At 46.3% G+C, this 20,943-nt stretch overlaps 1 protein-coding gene across 5 annotated transcripts in view; it reads right to left on the bottom strand.

The window, feature by feature from the left end:
• Positions 1-20,943, bottom strand: part of SYT9 (synaptotagmin 9) — a 173,650-nt gene that overhangs the window by 5,001 nt on the left and 147,706 nt on the right. For 2 of the 5 annotated variants that reach the window (XM_075927825.1, XM_075927823.1), the window contains 4 exons: positions 18,560-18,680; positions 10,008-10,179; positions 8,616-8,745; positions 5,302-8,042 (listed from right to left, as the gene is read on the bottom strand). In XM_075927825.1, coding sequence (XP_075783940.1) covers positions 7,935-8,042; positions 8,616-8,745; positions 10,008-10,179; positions 18,560-18,680 — 531 coding nt within the window. In that variant the 3' untranslated portion in view covers positions 5,302-7,934. Of the gene's footprint in view, positions 1-5,301; positions 8,043-8,615; positions 8,746-10,007; positions 10,180-18,559; positions 18,681-20,943 lie in introns of those variants that run through there. The other 3 variants (XR_012903591.1, XR_012903592.1, XM_075927824.1) reach the window with 3 other exon arrangements.

Raw genomic sequence — 20,943 nt, 5'->3', positions numbered from 1 at the left:
ATCCTGAGCTGGATACCAAAAAGTCATGGGTTGTTATAAAATAAGTTGGGCTCTTTTTCTTTGTTTTCTGGTTTCCAAGAACTTTCTCCATAACTGAGCGAGCTAGAAACTCCCCTTAAAATAAAGCTGGGATTCTCATGTCATCTGTAGATTCCAAAAGCTCAGGCAGTTATACCTTTACTTTAGCAGGGCATTTGACATGGTCTCCCACAGTATTCTGGCTAGCAAGTTAAGGAAGTATGCATTGCATAAATGGACTGTAAGGTGAATAGAAAGCTGGCTAGACTGTCAGGCCCAACGGGTTGTGATCAATGGCCCAAAGTCTGGATGGTGGTTGGTATCAAGTGCAGTGCCCCACGGGTCAGTTTTAGGGCCAGTTTTGTTCAAAATCTTTATTAACAACCTGGATGAGGAAATGGATTGCACCCTCAGCAAGTTTGTGGATGACACTAAGCTAGGGGGAGAGGTAGCTATGTTGGAGGATAGGGCTAGGGTCCAGAGCGACCTAGAAATTGGAGGATTGGGCCAAAAGAAAACTGACGAGGTTCAACAAGGACAAGTGCAGAGACCTGCACTTGGGACGGAAGAATCACAAGCATTGTCACAGGCTGGGGACCGACTGACTAAGCAACAGTTCTGTAGAAAAGAACCTGGGGATTACAGTGGATGAGAAGCTGGATATGAGTCAACAGTGTGCACTTGTAGCCAAGAAGGCTAACAGAATATTGCAGTGTATTAGGAGGAGCATTGCCAGCAGATCCAGAGAAGTGATCATTCCCCTTTATTGAGCGCTGGTGAGGCCACATCTGGAGTACTGTGTCCAGTTCTGAGCCCCCCCCCCCCCCCCCACTACAGAAAGGATGTGGACGCATAGAAGAATATCCAGCAGGGGGCAACCAAAATGATTAGGGGGCTGGAGCATATGACTTATGTGGAGAGGCTGAGGGATTTGGGCTTATTTAGTTTACAGAAGACAAGAGTGAGGGGGGATTTGATAGCAGCCTTCAACTTTCTGAACAGAGGTTCCAAAGATGATGGAGAAAGGCTGTTCTCAGTAATAACAGATGGCAGAACAAGGAGAAATGCTCTCAAGATAGTGGGGGAGGTCTAGGTTGGATATTAGGAAAAACCATTTCCCTAGGAGGGTGGTGAAGCACTGGAATGGGTTCACCAGGGAGGTGGTAAAATCTCTATCCCTAGAGATTTTTAAGTCTTGGCTTGACAAAGCTCTGGCTAGAATGATTTAGTTGGGGTTGGTCCTGCTTTGGGTAGGGGGTTGGACTCAGTGACTTCCTGGAGTCTCTTCCAAGCCCCATGATTCTAAGAGACACATCAAATAATGTGAGAATGGCAATAAAATAATGAGAACAGGAAAAATACTGAATATGTAACTTTTAGGTCTATAAGAGTGCTCCTTTAACATGTTGGAGATGCAAAGCAGTGTGAGTACTTTCATATCCACCATGAAGCTCTCTCTTCTTCTTCCCTGCCCTCCCTTTCTGTATCTCTCTGTAATACAGGTATTTTCCTTTCCACTGCAGCTACCAATCCTGGCACTATCCTGGGGGTTGTAGTGACAGTGGATAAATCACTGGACCTGACTGCTTTGCATTCGAAGCAGTGGTGGATGTCCTGACTTGTCCAGGGAATCAAATTATTTCTCTTATATGACCAAATTCATTGCCCCCCTGGGAGGTTTGCCTGAATAAGGAGAACAGGCTTTTGCCTGAAATGAGGTTCAAGCATGACAGACTAGAACAGTGTCAACATGCCACAGGCCCACAAATACCCAGGAGCCTCTCAGACAGCTTTTCCTGAAAGTCGAGCAAGACAGAAACAGACAGACATTCTTGCAAATTTTGGACCAGACTTGTAAGCATGTGCTCAGATCTACCTGCGTGTATTTGCATGAGCTCAGTTGTAAATCCAAAATGCCTAATGAACATACAAGAAAGTGTGTGGACACAAAGGAAAGCATCATTATGCATCAGTACATCTTGCTCATACACAAATGCACACACATTTGCGTGTGTGTGTTTTAACATTAGGGTTTTTACTAAATCCTTGAAATTAAAGGATGCTAGAAAGGCTTTACCATTGAAGAAATAGTGAAAATATTTTTTTATCGCAGTGGTTCTTGTTCCTGGATGTGGTATTTTTAGTGTCGTACTGCCCAGATGTGTGATCACCTTTGAACATTTGTCAGCAATTATCACATAGTGGCATCTAAGGTACTCCATTTATTTCCTGTGCAAATTATAGAGGAAGGTCCTATGAAGTATCTGTTGGTAAATTAATTTAAAATGAAAACTTTTTGCACAAGAAACCTCTGTGCCACCTGTGATTTGCAACTTTTCTACAGAGGTGAACAAATCTTTTTTATTCAGTGTTACATATATATAACTAAGTGTATGTCTACACAGCAGTGTTATTTCAGAATAAATGATGTTATTTCAAAATAACAAAATGTGCGTCTACACAGCAAGCCATTATTTTGGAATCATGTCGAGCTGGAGGACTTCTTACTCTGGTTGTGTATCTTATTTTGAGTTTAGGGTGCTGTGTAGATGCACCCTAAGGCTTTGTCTACACTGCAGGCTTTTTGTGTAAGAAGGTTTTTGCGGAAGAGATCTTCCGCAAAAACTTCATGCACAAAAGCACGTCCACACCTCAAAAGAGCATTAGAAAAGCGATGTGCTTTTGTGCAAGAGAGCGTCCACACTGCATGGACACCCTTGTGCTAGAAAGTTCTGACTGCTGTTCACAGAATGGCCATCAAAGCACCTGTGTTTTCTGTGATAGGCTCTTTTTGCACAAGAAACCTCTGTTGCCCGTTCATACACACCTTTATGTGCAAGAACTCTTGTGCAAAAAGGAGTTATTCCTCATAGAAAGAGGTATACCTACACTGCAAAAACCCCTCTGTTCTGCCATTTTACTGTATATTTTCTTGTGCAAAAACGTGCTTGAGGTGTGGACCCTGTAGTGTAGACATAGCCTAAGAGAGAGCTGTTGGAAACTGATCAGTGAACAGCACATGAGGCTTTACAGATTATATAAAATGCAAATATAATCCTGTTTCTTGTTGGAGGAACATTGTGTCACTAAGATTGTCATACCTGTCTCACAATTGACCCACAGTAAGTAACTCCTTTAATTTCTTAGATTCTTAGTTCTTTGGGAAGGAACCATGTTAACTTTATGTTTTGTACAGGATGAGAGGGGACACCAGGACTTCTGGGGTCTCAAGCCATGAGCACAGTCTGAATGTGCAATGCCAGACAATCATGAAGAAATGTATTTTGCCATAATATCCATCACAGCATTCTGTTTTTGTTTGGAAAATACTGAATATAAGAATCAAACTGGTTGCTGCACCCAGCTGCAAATCACACTGCTTGCTGATTTCCATCACTATCAGGCATGGCGTTAAACCAAGCTATTCTGGAAACAGTGATGACTGAATGAATTTGGGCAATGCTAGTATCCCTACCAGTAATTTGTCGGCACCACCAAAGGTCTCTGGGTGTTGTTGATACTGTTAGACTATTTAAAACAAACCACTCATCACACAGTTAGAAACATCTGTTTGAAAACTGAGGATCCTATTTAGCAAATATTCAGAGTTCTACGGCTCTGCCTACAGAGGTTCTAGAAGCTTCTAGAACTTAACCTAATCCTGATTCAGGACCCAAAATTATATGTTATTTATATAAATATTTGCACAGCTTGGATGCTTTGGGCACCCTCTCCACTTGATTCCTGGGAATTACACATATACGCCTCTCTGTAGCTCAGATACATACAAAGTGACCCACATGAATGACTGCTGAATAGCTCAGCTGAGCATTGGCTTATAGTAGTGGTTCTCAAAGTGTGATCCATAGACCACTAGTGGTCTGTGACCATCTTGAAGGTGGGCTGTGGGCTCAGGGCTTGCCCTCCCCACACTCACTGGGGAGCCTGTGCTGACAGTCCAGCCCCGTGGCCCCCCCATCTGTGAGGTTGAAATGCCAGATGCATTTCCCGCTGCAGAGGAGAGGGTGCTGAGCTTCATGGGCAAGATGCGGGAAGGAAGCAGCTCTGCATGCTGCTGTGCCCCTTCCTCCCGGCTGGGGGAAAGGCAGCATAGGAAACCGCTCACCTGGAGGTTTTCCTTGCTTCTTCCATTGGCTTGAATCATGGCCAATGGGAGCAGTGGGGGTGGTGCTTGGAAGCATTGGGAGGTACAGAGCCAGGTAAGTGCCCCCCATATTCCTCATGCCCAGATCCTGTACCCCCACCCCCTCCTGCACTCTCCCTCCCTCCAGGACCCCACACACTCACCCTGCTGCTGCACCTTCTCTCATTCCTAGACCCCTCAATCCCAGTCCGCTCCTGCACCCTACCTTCTGAACAAACCCCACACCTTCACCCTCTCCCGCATCATTCTATCATCATAGGTGGTTGGCTAGAGGTCCGCACAAAGGTCTACATTGAGCTGGGTGGCCCATGGGCCAAAAAGTTTGAGAACCACTGGCATAGAGAATAGCAACAATATCAGCTAGATTCTGCCAGACTTCTCTTTTCTATAGACAAGATCTCTGCGGCCCATTGCCCTGGACGAGGGAACTATAGGTTAGATGGAAGGGCATGTATGACCTCTGCTAACAGACACTGTCATGCTGGTTTCCAGAGTTCCATGAGGGCTCTGGCAAGCCACTCGTGTACTTGTGTCACTAGAGCTAAGAACAAGGGCTCTGTTTTCCAAGTCCAGTTTATGTGGAGCAAAGTGCAGGGTTGGCTCTGGCCTGTTATGGACAGGCATAAAGTGTCACTGACAATGTCCCCTGTAAACGGTGCGGTTGTGCAGCCACTCAGGTGAAATTCAAGTTAGGGATGACAGACAGCAGGTAACAGAATAGGGGTATGTCTACACTACCACCCTAGTTCGAACTAGGGTGGTTAATATAGACAACCGAAGTTGCAAATGAAGCCCGGGATTTAAATATCCCGGGCTTCATTTGCATCTTGCCGGGTGCCGCCATTTTTAAAGCCCCAATAATTCGGACTCCGTGCCTGCAGCTACACGCGTCACAGAGTAGGTAGTTCGGATTAGGCTCTCTAGGTACACCTAGAGAGGGTACACCTAGAGAGCCTAATCCGAACTACCTACTCCGTGCCGCGTGTAGCTGCGGGCACGGAGTCCGAACTACCGGGGCTTTAAAAATGGCGGCGCCCGGCAAGATGCAAATGAAGCCCGGGATATTTAAATCCCGGGCTTCATTTGCAACTTCGGTTGCCTACATTAACCACCCTAGTTCAAACTAGATTGGTAGTGTAGACATACCCTAGTTGACTAACTGCATGAATTCTTAGTGGTTAGTCAACCACTCTATGCTTCCCGGGGGCAGGGCCGGCATCCAGTGTGCTCCAGCCCCACTCCTGGGGAACCCCATGTCATCCTGTGCAGCTGCCTTTGTATCAGAGGCAGCAGCCCAGAGAGCCAAGTGAGAGCTGTTCCATGACTGGAGCCAGTTTAAAAACCAGCTCTCCTCTCGCACTGAGGCTGCTGGGGGGAAGGGAGGGTTGGCTGCAGAGAGAAGCTGCTTCGGCAACATCCAGAAGGGTCAGATGGCTCTGCAGAGCTGGTATTGGGGGGAACCAGCTTTTAAGCTGACTCCCACTGCCCCTCCCTTGCTGCCTCTGACACAGAGGCAGAGAGCGGGGGAAGAGGGAGCGGGAGGAGGGATGCAAGTAGTCGACTAGATTAACTGATAAGCTTAGCCAGTGGTCCTCCACCTTACTCCATGGGGCTAGAACACCAAGGGAGTGAGGTGTCTCAGTTGGGGGCCACATGAGTGAAAGTTTGGGGGTGGTGGCGGAAGGTTTTGTTTTGCTTCTCACTTGTGTGGTTCCCAACTGATTTTTCTGTGGTTCAGTGGCTACCAGCCCAAAAAAGTTTCCCTGCCCCTGCCATAAATAAAGAAAACATCAAAACCTTTTGTGTTGAACATAAATTAATATTTCACATTATTTAAAATGAAGATTGGTAAACTAACATGAGAAAGCTAAATGCTTAATCTGTTTAATAATTTAATTTAATATTTCCTTTCTTACTGGTTAAATTAAATGGTTCTCCTGAGTTACACCATTAGCAAAATTGCTTATAATTAGGTAATTAATGGTAAGTTTCCATTAGCAACTGGTGGTCACTGGAATGGTTTGCACTGAGCCAGGTGGGCCAAGGGCCAAAAAATTCGAGAACCATTGACTTAGACTTATCAGTTAATTGAGTAGTTGACTACTCGTTCACATCTCTAATTCAAATGCCACCCTGATGATTAGCCGAGCACTCACAGCTAAGTTTTGTTTCTACCAGTGGTGTACATAAAAATGTATTCCGCACATGAATGGATCATTGATCATGTCTTCAGCTTCTCAGTGAGCCCAAAGCTTTGTATGTTGAATTCTGCCACCTTGCTTGGACTGTTTTCAGGTGCCGTCATCTTCCATTCCATTCATGCAAGCAGTTTGTGGGACCCATTATCAAACAAAATCAGATAAGGAGATGTGGTCCCAATAGGATGCTGCTACAGGGGGTTCCTGGAACGTGCTAGCTATCTACTAAAGTCATCTATTGTTGACACCTATAAATTAGCAAAACTGCCATATTGTTGTAAGCACTCACAATTATTTTCTAATCGACACAATATACATCGAGAGGCTGCCAACTGATCATACCTCTGCATAACTTCTGGGCATTATGGCTTGGCTGCTGGCTAGAAATATCATATGACAGGCCTTCCCATGCTTCTGTGCTGAGGGTTACAACACAGGTTGTTAACAGGCTACCATATTTATACCCATAAGCCTCTGGCAATGGATGTGAACATGTATCACCAGTTAGACAATAAATAGAATCATAGGACTCATGGCAGGACTACATATTATCTAGACCAGTGGTTCCCAACCTTTCTTATACTGCAAACCAGCAAACCCATTCACAAACTTCTGGTGGACCAGTAACATTTTATTTGAATATTTGCATAGCCATGAACAGGGCTTGACAATTACTGTAATCTACCCGCCCATGGCGAGTCTGCGCATGTGCAGCGTGCTGCAACGGCTGGCGAGTGGGGCTTGCTGCAACTTGGCGAGCCCTGGCCATGAATATGCAAAGATGCAAATAAAATGTTACTGGTCTGCCAAAAGCCGGGGCTCTCAGAGCTGCTGCAAAGAGCCGGCTTCAGCTCCGGCAGTCGTCACATGGCAGCGGCAGCTCTGGGGGCCAGGGCTAGTGTACAACCTGGCCCCCTGAACCTCTCAGTGCCAGCCGTAAACCTTAGACACCCCCCAACACCAGCCACTGACCCCAGAGTCTCCTGCACCCTCCTGGTGCCAGCCTCCAACACTCAGAGCCCCTCACGGCCAACCCCCATCCAAAATACCTCAGTGCCAGCCCCTACCTCTTAGAGCCCCCATCCTCAGTGCCAGCCTCCTGTTTCCAGAGCCCTACTGCACTCAACCCCAATACTCCCTCAGTGTCAGCTTCGTTCCCAGAGCCTCCCAGTGCCTGCCCCTGTAATCATCCATTACTAGCCCCAGACTCCCCAACCCGGATGCTCCAGTATTCCCCAGTGTCAGTCTCCTGCCTTTTAGAGCTCCCCAACCCTTAGAGCTCCCTAGCACTAGCCCCACCCTGGAGCCCCCAGTGCCTATCCCACCCCCCTCACCTAGCCCTGTGCTGCCTTCCAGCCACTAGCTGAGCGCTGAATGATGCAACTTTCAGAAATCAAGAGATAGCTGTGTCTATGATGAATTTTTGTCTCATGAACCAGGATTAGTATTCCTTAGGGAGAGAAGGAAGTGAGTTAAGGGAGGAGTTAGAAGGATGTCTTTACCCCTGTGGACTCTCTGTGGACTGGCCCCTGAGGAAATGGCTAAGAAAGAGCTCAACAGGAATGCCAAATTTCTGCTGAATAGGTTAAAAGGGTGAGGAAGCCTCTTCGGCAGCCATCCATGCGCAGAAGGCCTGCATAACATTTCTGCTGTATAGGGCCCTAAATGAAGACAAAAGAAACACAGGAAGCCAATCATAACTTGAAGAGCTTTTCTGATTGTGCCGTTTCTTATTTTTACACTTACTAATCTCCAAGGACATTTTATTTTTTTTTAGTTCAATTAGACAGCCCTTTGGACATGCCAATGGAATGGAAATGAAGTATTACAAGAGAGTAAGTCATATTTTATCCAATATGGAAATGTAAAACAGCCTATTTATTTAATTTATTCTTTAACAGCTCTAAACAGATGGATATGTGTTAGCCAGCATACAGTGAAAGTTACTCAAAGTTTTATATGTTATAAAATCACCCTATACATATTGCCTGAATTTTAAGTTATAAACATAAACATTTGAAGCATTTTACATCCTGCTGAAACTAATAGGAGATGATTTTACTTCCATGCTACTTCAAGCTGTCTTTTAAAACTGAAGTTTCAAAGTCCTTTTATGGGTTTAGACTACAAACATGGATCCTGCTATTTTGTTCACAAAGATTTTATCCATCTTCTAGTTTCTCATTAAACAGCTTTCACAATTTAAGTAAATATACAGGAAATGGAAATCTTACCTCTGCAAGCGGATGCCAATGAGCAATTGGTTTCCGAGGATACGAGAGCATTTCATTCCAGTGGTCCCGGCCTAGACTCTCTGCATCGTTGCCTACTTGACACACTCCAATGACCTCATTGTGACCTACACTGTGAAAATGTGCCATAATATTTTTTTCTTAAAATTTTACATTTGGGAACAAATGCCATTTAAATTTTCTATGACAGACAATGATCTAGGATACTGGAAAAATTCAATGGGTGACACTACACAGGTTTGAGCTTTAGTTCTATATTTCTCAATAACCTAGATATGGTAATAATTTACTCTTTTATATCATAACATTAGTTACACATTCTGTGTGTGTGTGTGTTTTGGTTTTCTGTGGGTAAATTGACACTTGAACTTTTATTTTTCCACATTCCAATTTTAACCAACAGAAAAATTCATTAGCATTTGTCAAAGCAAAAAATGACACCTCATACTTATTTGGATTCCATTCCTCCCAAAGCATTGGAAATGTAAAGGCTATTCTGTGAAATGGGATATCTGAACAAATACAACTCCTACTCTAAAGCAATTAGGGTATGTCTACACTACCACCCTAGTTTGAACTAGGGAGGTTAATGTAGGCAACCGGAGTTGCAAATGAAGCCCGGGATTTGAATTTCCCGGGCTTCATTTGCATATTCCCGGGCGCCGCCATTTTAAAATGTCCGCTAGTTCGGACTCCGTGCCCGTGGCTACACACAGCACGAACTAGGTAGTTCAGATTAGGCTTCCTATTCCGAACTACTGTTACGCCTCGTGGAACGAGGTATACCGGTAGTTCGGAATAGGAAGCCTAATCTGAACTACCTAGTCCGTGCTGCGTGTAGCCGCGGGCACGGAGTCCGAACTAGCGGACATTTAAAAATGGCAGCGCCCGGCACTATGCAAATGAAGCCTGGGAAATTCAAATCCCGGGCTTCATTTGCAATTCCGGTTGCCTACATTAACCACCCTAGTTCGAACTAGGGTGGTAGTGTAGACATACCCTTATTTACCAACGGACTATACTGTTGACCACATTTTCAGAGGAAATCCGAGGAATGAATGTGATTTGTGCAAATGGCCATTCAGCACACAGACTTTTCATTTTGATAGGCAATCATTACAATTCTAGGAAATATGTATGCAAATTAGGCATACAAAATTATGGATATAATTCTGTATCTCAAAATCTAAGAAGGAAATGCTGTCTGATGGTATTGGAATTGTAGCCCTATGCTGAGACCTGCACAACAAAATATTTTTAATCCCACAAACTAAGAGAAAAACTATGAGAACTTGTGCCAATTTTTCACAATCTCTTGCCTCATAAAATCTTGCATAGTAGATCTGCATTCAGAAACAGATACAAGTATCTCACCGGTCATAATCCATAACTGCTATTGACAGGTTAATTTGGTCAATGTTTTCCGGAGGGACATCAAAGACTATGGCTTCATTGTAAACAGGATTAAGGGTATTCCTCTTGGTGGAAGTTTTCCTTTTTTTTAGCCGCCTTCCTTCGCACATTAAAGAAACCTTCACGTAGGGATCTGTGTGAATCATGATAAGCAGTTTTGTTGATTGTAAAATAAACACAGATGGAAAGCAAATGGAGTAACCTTAATTTATTCCTATGTCTATATAAATAATCTATTCACCAGTACCTACATTAGAATCTGAGCTCTTTCAGTAATGAAATGCCTGGGAGACACTGGCAGTTAAAAGGTCTTCCTTTTTGAATGAGTGTAATGAACAATTAGATGTTCATTCAGAAAGCTGGATTTTTGTATTCTGTCTAGTCTATGAATGTACAAATGTCCATTAAGACACAATATGGATCTCCATATCTGAAACCGTTTGCGTAACTAACTACACCTATAGCACAAGCAGAACCCCGACTCAGTGAGGGTATGTCTACACTAGCTCGTTAGTTCAAGCTAGATAGGCTAATGAGGGCAACCGGAGTTGCAAATGAAGCCCGGGATTTAAATATCCCGGGCTTCATTTGCATCTTCCCGGGCGCCGCCATTTTAAAATCCCCCTTAGTCCGAACTCCATGCCCGCGGCTCTACGCGGTACTGAGTAGGTAGTTCGAATTAGGATCTCTAATTCGAACTACCGGCACTCCTCGTGGAACTCCTCATGGAATGAGGTGTACTGGTAGTTCGAATTAGAGATCGTAATTCGAACTACCTACTCCGTGCCGCGTATAGCCGCGGGCACGGAGTTCGGACTAAGAGGGATTTTAAAATGGCGGCGCATGGGAAGATGCAAATGAAGCCCAGGATATTTAAATCCCGGGCTTCATTTGCAATTCCGGTTGCCCTCATTTGCCTACCTAGCTCGAACTAACGAGCTAGTGTAGACATACCCTAAGACAGCACTCATGTTTGATGACATAAAAATACAGGTTCAACCTCTATAGTCTGGACTTCCGTAGTCTGGCAACATCTGTGATCCAGCATCCCTGGGGGTGCCCCTGGGCTGGAGCATGCCTCGGGGAAAAGCCGGGCCCTGTAATCAGCAACTCCTTCTTTGCCCTCCCAGAGCTTCTGGAATGCTGCAAATGGCTCATTTGTAGGACTCAAGCTCAGGGAGGGAGAGGGAGGAGTGGGGATGCGGGATCTTGAGGAAAGAGGCAGGGTAGCTGTGATGCCCAGCAGTGGGGACTGGGAACATAGCGTGGCAGCCATGGGTGTGCTCCCACAGGTTGTGCTCCTGACCTCTAGCCACAAAGCTCCACAGCCACCCTGTCTCTTCCCACAAACAACTCCCATGCAGTCCCGCCACTTGGTCAATGCCAGCTCCTTTGCTGCCAACCAGCATTGACCTACCCTGGTCTGACAGACTCAAACTGTAGTTCTTAGCACTTTAAAAAGTATAAGTTGAACCTCTTGAGTTCAGCAAAGTCCATAGTCTGGCATGCTTTTAGTTAGTCAGATGTTTAGTTTGTGTGTGGCCAAGTTTCCCATGGTCCCATAAAGTTAGTTACAGCCACCAGTCCTGGCTCACAGTGATCTGTTGGCAGAGGGATGCAGATTAGGCAGGTGGACATTGCAAATGAAGTGGGGGTTTAAATATCCCGCACTTAATTTGCATAAAAATGGCCACCGTTTTTGCCAACTCAGCACTTTGTCAGCAAAAAGCAGCAGTCTAGAGGGAGATGTGTTGAGAAAGAAAGCCATTTTTGACAGATCCCTTATGCCTCCTGCAAAGGAGGGCAGAGGGATGCAGTCTAGACATACCCCTAGGCTACATCTACACTGGCCCCTTTTCCGAAAGGGGCATGTTAATTTTACAGGTCGTAATAGGGAAATCCGCGGGGGATTTAAATATCCCCCGCGGCATTTAAATAAAAATGTCCGCTGCTTTTTTCCAGCTTTTCTAAAAGCCGGAAAAGAGCGTCTACACTGGCCCCGATCCTCCGGAAAAAAAGCCCTTTTCCGGAGGATCTTATTCCTACTTTGAAGGAATATTCCTACTTTGAATAGGAATCTTATTCCTTAAAAGTAGGAATAAGATCCTCCAGAAAAGGGCTTTTTTTCCGGAGGATCGGGGCCAGTGTAGACGCTCTTTTCCGGCTTTTCTAAAAGCCGGAAAAAAGCGGCGGACATTTTTATTTAAATGCCGCGGGGGATATTTAAATCCCCCGCGGATTTCCCTATTACGACCTGTAAAATTAACATGCCCCTTTCGGAAAAGGGGCCAGTGTAGACGAGCCCCTAGTGAATTCATCACTGGAGCCAACAACATAAGCTATCAAATCAAAAGGTCATTTTACTGCACATCCAGTAATTTGATCTATGCCATCGAATGCCAGCAATGCCTCACTGCTATATATACTGGACAAACTGGACAGTCTCTGCGAGAAAGAATCAATGGACACAAATCAGATATACTTAAAGGAAGCATACAGAAACCTTCAATCTTCCTAATCATTGTTTAAAAGATTTTCAAGTAGCTGTCTTGTCACAAACCAGTTCTACTAGCCAGATACACAGAGAAACATTGGAATTAGAATTCATCCACAAATTCAATTCACATGCTAATGGACTCAATCGTGATGAAAGTTGGTTGGGGCACGTTGAAGGTGCAAACAGTTATTTGTATAGACTCCTATGTCAGGAAGGATACTATCAATTGACTTTGATTCTTATCTGCTTCGTTTTAACTACCTAATCTTCAGATACTTACTGATTCCCTCTAGCTCCCTGTCTCCCATCCTCCTCTTTTTTCCCTCTCCCCTCCCCTTCCTCTCGCCTATTTATTTTCGGTCTGTACATCCTAAACTCATAACTCAGGTCGTCTGAAGAAGTGGGCTGTGCCAATGAATGCTCATGATATCACCTACATGTTTTGTTAGTCTATAAAGTGCTACTAGACCATTTGTTGTTTTGTTCTCTTTGGGTATGTCTACACTGCAGCATTTTTCCAGAATAACGACCATTTTTCCAGAAAAACAATACTTGCGTCCACACTGCTATTGCATTGTTTCTACAGAAAGTTGAAAGAACAGGGGTTTTTACGATGGCAGTAAACCTCTTTCTGTGAGGAAGGCTTTTTCTGAAAAAAGTGTGTATGGACACAGAAGAGGGAGTTCTTTCAAAAAAAGAGGCCTCCAGGAAATAACACAGGTGCCCTGGTGGCCACTCCATCCAAACTCATCACAACTCCATAGCTCCTGTCTCCTGCCAGCTCTTAAAGTACCAGGAACCCAGGACAAGATTTGTGGCAGGAAGCTGGCCCTGGGAGTTGCACCTCAGCATGTGGCTCTGACTGCCACACTGCTGCTGAGCTATGACCCAGACACAAGCCCCCCGAAACCCCTCTGGCCCTCACAGGGCTCCCAGGACCCAGCAAGGGGCCAGAAGAGGAGTACGCCATCATGGTATGGGGCAGAGTTCCTGGCCCTCCTGGAGGTGTGGGGTGAGGAGGAGACCCTCCAGGATCTCTGCTCCCGACAGCACAATGTGGATATTTACAGCTGGATGGCCGAGGCTTTGTCCATGAGGGGCCATCACCCCAGCAACCTCAAACAGGTGTGGAACAAACTAAAAGAGCTCCGCCAGGGCTCCACCAGGGCCAGGGAGCACAGCTCTCGTTCCGGGGCAGGACCCCACCTCTGCCCCTACTACACAGAACTCCACGGCACCCTAGGGGGTGGTTCCCCACCCCTCGTCATCAACTCTGGGCTGGAGACACCCATCATCACCTGCCCAGGGCTCCCAGGTCAGGAGGAGGAGGAGGACAATAAGCAGTGGAGGAAAAGGAGACAGCCAGTACTGTCACCCTCAGCCAGGAGCCGGTACCCCCAGGGCCTGGATGTCTTGCAGGCATCCTCCGAGGGCGGGGTAGGTGCTCTTAGCTTGTTATACACACAAGGTAGGGGAGGCAGGTGCAGAGGGGATGGAGTGTGATCGTCACTTGGCCTTCTTCACCTGGGTATCGTGCTGCAATCCATGCATGTGGAAGCACGTGCAGCGCCAGTTTGCACAATGAGGCCCAGGAGGCCACTCTGGAGCACCCCCAGGCTCCTACTCACGGGCTCTGGGGAGGCCACAGACATGTATGACCCCCTGGGGATGCCCTCCCACCACTAGCCACTGCTGGAAGCAGTCTGGGGACAAGGGCATACATACAGCTGCGCACTCACTGAGGCACACGGGCATGCCTGCATATGAGACGTGCCACCCACTCCCACAGACAGTGCTGCCAGGCACAGGTGTGTGTGCGACCCCCATGTCAGGCCAGGCTGCTCCAGTCCTCTCTCCTATCCATGGGATCCCAGTGTGGATGGACACTTCCCTTGCCTGCTTGTCTGTGGGCCGGAGTAGAAAGCAAGGTCCCCTGGGCACCTCTGGGCCTCTGTGAGGCAGGGCCTACTATGCAGGCCACACATGGTCTTGCTTCTGGGATATTACCATCCTGTGGCCCGAGGACTGTTGCTCACAGCTCAGAGGAGGGCATGGTCTCAGGAACAGTGTCTGCATGGATGACTGACCATGTCTCCCTCTTTATTCTCCACAACCAAACCAGCCATCACTGAGGGACGATCACCACCAGCTGAGGCAGCCGCCTGACTCCGGCGGAGCCACGAGCACTGGAGGATCTCAGAGGACCTAATGAGGGAGCACGTGGCCATCCTCTGGGATGCTCAATGGTGGACCCAAATGAGGGCTGAGCTGGTGCAGCAGGGCCAAAATATGTATGACACGATCCATGAGATGATGGCACACCCAGCTCTTGTCCTGCCCTCCCTGCCCTCTCAGACCCTCTGCAATGCCTATGCTCCCTCCCTTTCCCCCTGCAATGCCTGACTCCACTCCAGCCCCCCTCCTTCCTAACTCTCAGACCCCACCCGCCCCCGAAGTTGCCAAGATCCCCGGACCCGAGGCGGCACTTCTAGCCACATCACATGCCACTCCCAGCACTGAGCCCCTCCTCTTTCCTCAGGTTTTGAGTCGCCATGCTCCCCAGTTACTTTTATTGAAAAAGAAAATACAAATTTATGTTTTGAAAACCAAACCATTGTTTTTGATTGACTGTACAGGGAAGGGGAGAAGGGAAGAATTGTTGTGAGAAAGGCATAGGGGACAAGGCACAGGCCCCTAGTGGGGAGGCCCTAGGGAGGATTACTGGGGTCCTTGAGAGAAACTCTCCTTAAGGGCCTCCCGGATGTGCACCCCCACCTAATGGGCCTGGTGGATTGCAGCTGTGTGCAGCTGCTCGAAGGCCTTTCCCTCCCGGCAGACCTCTGCCCTTCACTCTGGGTATGTCTACACTACCCTCCTAGTTCGAACTAGGAGGGTAATGTAGGCATACCGCACTTGCAAATGAAGCCCGGGATTTGAATTTCCCGGGCTTCATTTGCATAAGCGGGGAGCCGCCATTTTTAAAACCCCGCTGGTTCGAGCCCCGTGTAGCCGCGCTGCACGGGGTTCGAACCAGCAGGGTTTTAAAAATGGCGGCTCCCCGCTTATGCAAATGAAGCCCGGGAAATTCAAATCCCGGGCTTCATTTGCAAGTGCGGTATGCCTACATTACCCCGCTAGTTCGAACTAGCAGGGTAGTGTAGACATACCCCCAGGTAGGAAGGCCTCCCCGTTCCTCTCCACAATGTTCTGAAGAATACAACATGCAGAGAGTACCTCGGGGATGTTGTGTTCCTCCACACAGAGGTGGGTCAGGAGGACCGTGCCTTCAGGCTTCCAAAGGCACATTCCAGCTGGATGCGGGCCCTGTTTAGGTGGGCATTGAATCGGTCCCTGCTTGAATCCAGGTAGCCAGTGTACGGCTTCATGAGCCACGGCATGAGTGGATAGGCCATGTCCCAGACAATGCATAATGGCATCTGCATGTCCGCAGCCCAAAAGTCATGCTGTGGGAAGATTGTGTCATCCTCCAGCTTCTCACAGAGGCTAGAATTCCTGAAAATGTGGGCGTTGTGAGCCCTGCCCAACCACCCGACAAAAATGTCCAAAAACTATCCATGGTGGTTGACCAGAGCCTGAAGCACCATCAAGAAATAGCCCTTTAAGTTGATGTATTAGGAGGCTCAATGTTGTGGTGCTCGGATGGGAATATGGGTTCTATCTAGGGCAGCTCCGCAGTTCGGGAAGCCGAGGGCGGCAAATTCAACCATGATGGGGTCCAGGACTCCCAGGCGGATGACCCTGCACTGCAGGATGGAGTTGATGTCCCTCATCACCTGCAGAAGGAGACAAACAAACACACAAAACAAAGAATGAGAGGGGGTACCTGAGCCCTTGGGAGATCCCCTTCCCCCACATTCCTCCCACCCTCAAATACCCCAGAAGCCATTCCCTATGAGGTTCCCCCCCAGCAGCAGGGCTGTGTGAGGATGGGATGGCACAACCCCCCGAGGATGGGGTTTTGCCCCCACCATCAGCCCATCTCCGCACCCTCCACCCCCTTTCCCTAGGGTCCCCCATTCCAGTACTTCCCTCCCCCCCAGGGGCTGCAACCCAAGAGTGCCTTACCTCCATGAGGAGGGCCCCAACAGTGGACCCTCCCATGCCGAACTGGTTGCCCACAGAATAGTAGCTGTCTGGTATGGCAAGCTTCCAGTTGGTGATGGTGACCCACTTCACCAGACGTATGGCGGGTTGTATCTGGGTGTCCCGTCGATGAAGGGCAGGGGCGAGTCAGGCTCACAGCTCCATGAAGGTGGCTTTCCTTATGCAGAAGTTTTGGAGCCACTGCTGGTCATCCCACCACTCCATGACCAGCTGGTCCCACCAGTTGGAACTGGTGTCCAGCCACCAGAACCGTCTCTCCACTGTGGGGTGCAGTTGCAAGGGCCTTGCTCCAGGACACAGGCAGAGGGTCTTGATGATAAGCTCGGTGTTGCGCTCCTGCAGGGCCATGAAGGCAGCCTGCACAAACTGCTGCAGAAACTGCAGTATAGCAGTGAGGGGCCATCGCACGCCCAGAGGCAGCTCCGGCTCCATGGCAAGGAGTGTGCTGTGGTGTCCAAACGCTGGGCAACCAGAGCATGCACTGCAAATACTTTGCTGTCCCTCAGGGTATGTCTACACTACCACCCTAGTTCGAACTAGGGTGGTAATGTAGGCAACCGGAGTTGCAAATGAAGCCCGGGATTTGAATTTCCTGGGCTTCATTTGCATAAAGCCAGGAGCCGCCATTTTTAAATGTCCGCTAGTGCAGACTCCGTGCCGCGCGGCTACACGCGGTATGGACTAGGTAGTTTGGACTAGGCTTTTCACGAGGAGTAACGGTAGTTCGGACTAGGAAGCCTAGTCCGAACTACCTAGTCTGTGCCGTGTGTAGCTGCGCGGCACGGAGTCCGCACTAGCGGACATTTAAAAATGGCGGCGCCCGGCTTTATGCAAATGAAGCCCGGGAAATTCAAATCCTGGGCTTCATTTGCAACTCCGGTTGCCTACATTATCACCCTAGTTCGAACTAGGGTGGTAGTGTAGACATACCCTCAGAGAGGTAGGCAAGCAAGCAGCAGAGGCTGAGAAACGGCTGTCCAGGGGAGACCCTTTAAGCTCGAGCCTCAGCTAGCATTAGGCAACAGCACCCAGAAGCAATTGCTGACCTAATGTCCTGCCTGAAGTGCTTCCGGGTGGCCTTAAATGCAAGATAGCATCCAGTCAGTGTGGGCACCATCTTTCGAAATACCACATCGCTTTTTTGTTGCGCTTTTGCTGTGTGGACGCTCTTTCAAAATAAGCTTTTCCGGAAGATCTCTTCTGGAAAACTTATTCTGAAAGAAGTTTGCAGTCTAGACGTAGCCTTTGCGGTACAATTAAATCTGTGAGTATAGTAGAAGATTGCCCCATCTGGGGCACCTGTTTCACTGTAGCTCCTTCTGACAGTATTATACCTTCTATTCTCTTTTCCAGTAGATTGAATAAGACACCTGTGACCCTTTTGTAGCAAAATCCCAAACTGATTTCATTTTGTTTTCATTACTGATCATGAAAATGACTGCTAAAATGGATCAGTGAGCTTCATAAATTAGGCTCAAGCACCATTTGTATCAGATTAATGGCTGCTGAACTTCTCCATTGTCAGCGTTGGTTTATACTCTACCTAACAAATACTTCAACAAATAGCAAACAGTGCAAAATCAAATGTTGTAGCTATAATCACAGCATGTTCAACTGTTAAGTATTCAAAAACTAGGACCTCAAAATTCTTGAGGTCTTTAAGACGATAATCTTTGGGTTCTTTTATTTTGCCTTTTAGTTTTTGAGCCTTTAGGGCTCACATGGTTTAAACTGTTATTTGCAATTAGGATGTTTATTTTTTATTAAATCAAATGACTTCAATTACTTTAAGAAAAATGCCAAATATCAGAAGAGTTGGAAACTACACCATTCCTCTAATTCAAGGGTGAGGTGGTGAAATTGCAATATTCGGCATGAAAGAAATTCTTACCTGATGCTCCAGTTATGTCCATTGCCTTTAAATTCCTAGCCTTTATTATGGTAATAGTTAATCTACCAGCTGTTGGAAGGTAGCAGAGTGAGAACATCAAGTCACCAAGATCCACATTGTCCTGTTAAAAAAAAAAAGTTTGTGAAGCAATAATAAAACAGTCCCTCTCTTTCTCTGCCTAGACAGGCACACAGTGACATACAATAAAGTATTTGTTTTCAGGAGCTCAGGCTATTCCAGAGAAAGCTTAATTCTCACTTGTAAAGCACTCAGCAGGAAAATGACTCACTGTATACCAAGGTTTGCCCAAGCTGCTGTTTATGGGCAGAGATCTGACACCAGCAATAGCATGTCAGTAGTGAGACAGGAATGGTGTCCTAGTGGAATTTACCCTAACAGGCTCTGTGGGAGGAATAGTAAATAGACAAGGTATGATGAGGCTTCATTCAATGAAATCCCCCCTCTGCTAAAAGCAGAATAAGACTTTTTCGCTCCATGTTTCCAGGAGCTTCCTTCCCCCTTAGCTGGTGCACTGACTGCAGCTCTTTCCTGTTTCAAGTCACCAGGTACCATCTGGGTATTAAAAAGACAGCTGAAGAAATCCATCACATCCCAAACCATAGGTGACTCATGGTAGAAGTGGAGAGATGTAACAACCTCCCTGTGCCTCTTCCAACATTTTAATTTCTAAATGGGGTGCTGCCTCATCACACCCCCTCTTCCAGTTCCTCTGGATGGCCCTCCCTGCATCCCCTCCCTGGCAGGCACCAGTAACCTATGTCCCAGATGTAAATATTAGGGAACAAACACTATTTTGTCTACCTGATCACACAGGAACAATAATAGTAGATTTGTTTTATCTAGCAAAATGCTTCATCCACTTTGGACCAACCTGCCAACATTAGAAACATTTCAGTAAGGGATGATGTATAAGAGCATGTGGTAAGGCACACCTTTTCCCTTAAGGCAATGGGGGCCAAGTCTTTTCTTGCTGTTTCTTTCCTTCTTTTTTTGGAAGGGGGGACTTTCATGAATAGACGCTATATTAATTTACATGACCTTTGGTTGTGATAGTAAGAAGATGTAAGAGTTGTGACAGGTGAATTTTGTAATCGAGGGGGAGAGGAGGGAATAGATTCTAGGGAGAAAAGTAGGATTTGCTTTTTAAATCTTTGTAATAGATTAGATTTAAGGCAGCTTTCCCAAGAGACAGAGTAGGGAAAAACGTCAATACTTTTCTGAAAAATATACTTGTTCATAAGTTAATGAATATTTATTGGCACCAGTAGATACATATTTGTTTTGTAGTTGTGGTATCTGTGAAGAATCTCAGAAAGAACTTTTAACATTGTATTTAGTACTTCTATTCCATCAAGTTTTTTAGTCTGGAAATGCTTTTTGTCTGTTTTACAGTTTTGGTACCAGTTTAAGTAGATGACATACGTTTTAAATTGAAGAAAACTCTATATTTTTTATAGATAATTCTGATTAACTGGCAAGGTGATTTTCTTTGATTAATAATGTCTTCTAATGAAGCAACCCTAGAGATCTTTTTTCCTTTTTCCTTTTGGATTCTCAAAGAAAACTTTTCTATTTATAGATACACTGTTTACTGAAAAAGATAGATGTTTAATCTGCTGAAGTAATGCAGGTTCATTGTTAGCAAGCCTATTTCTAGTAATATTCCATACAAGTTGTTTCCCCCCCTATTGTGACATATTTATGTTATAGTAATACCTACAGGCCTCAAGCAAGGTCAGGTCTCATTGTGCCTGACTAAAAAGCAGGACAAAGAATGGGAATGGAACAAGTGGTGCAAGGACTTCCCAAGATCATACACAGCAGTGCAGTCACAGTTCAGGTCTCTTGAATTCCAGTCCAGATTCCTATCTGCCCTTCTTTTTTCCCTTCTTACTATAACTCTCTCTTCTTTCAAGGATTGTGTTCAAATCTATTGCTAAGGTTCTTTAGCCTTTAACCGGTTATAGCTACCTTTCAGAACTAAGAAGTTGACAGACAAGAACTAGTTAAGAAGCTTCAGGGGGTAGCCGAGTTAGTCTGTACAGGATAAACTTTAAAAACAACAAATGGTCTGGTAGCACTTTATAGACTAACAAAACTAAACACTCCCATTGGTATCAGCAGCCCAAATGTCTTTATTTTTGACCACAGAAGTGAACACTGTGCATCAGTAGTTTAACGTGACTGTGAAGCAAACAATTAAAGGGCATGGCACTAGTAAGAGATGTCTATGGTGACCCATTCTGATCAATATCTCCAAACAGTTCATGTGTGGAAAAAGACTGCTGCCACTCTCTTTGTTTCACTGACTCATTTTGACCGCTGGAAGTAGTATTTGACAAAGTAGTATTTGACAAGGCAAT

This window comes from Pelodiscus sinensis, chromosome 4 (genome assembly GCF_049634645.1).
Source record: "Pelodiscus sinensis isolate JC-2024 chromosome 4, ASM4963464v1, whole genome shotgun sequence".
Lineage (NCBI taxonomy): Eukaryota > Metazoa > Chordata > Testudines > Trionychidae > Pelodiscus > Pelodiscus sinensis.
Note: the sequence above shows the minus strand (reverse complement) of the source record. Positions and strands in the feature narration are given on the sequence as shown.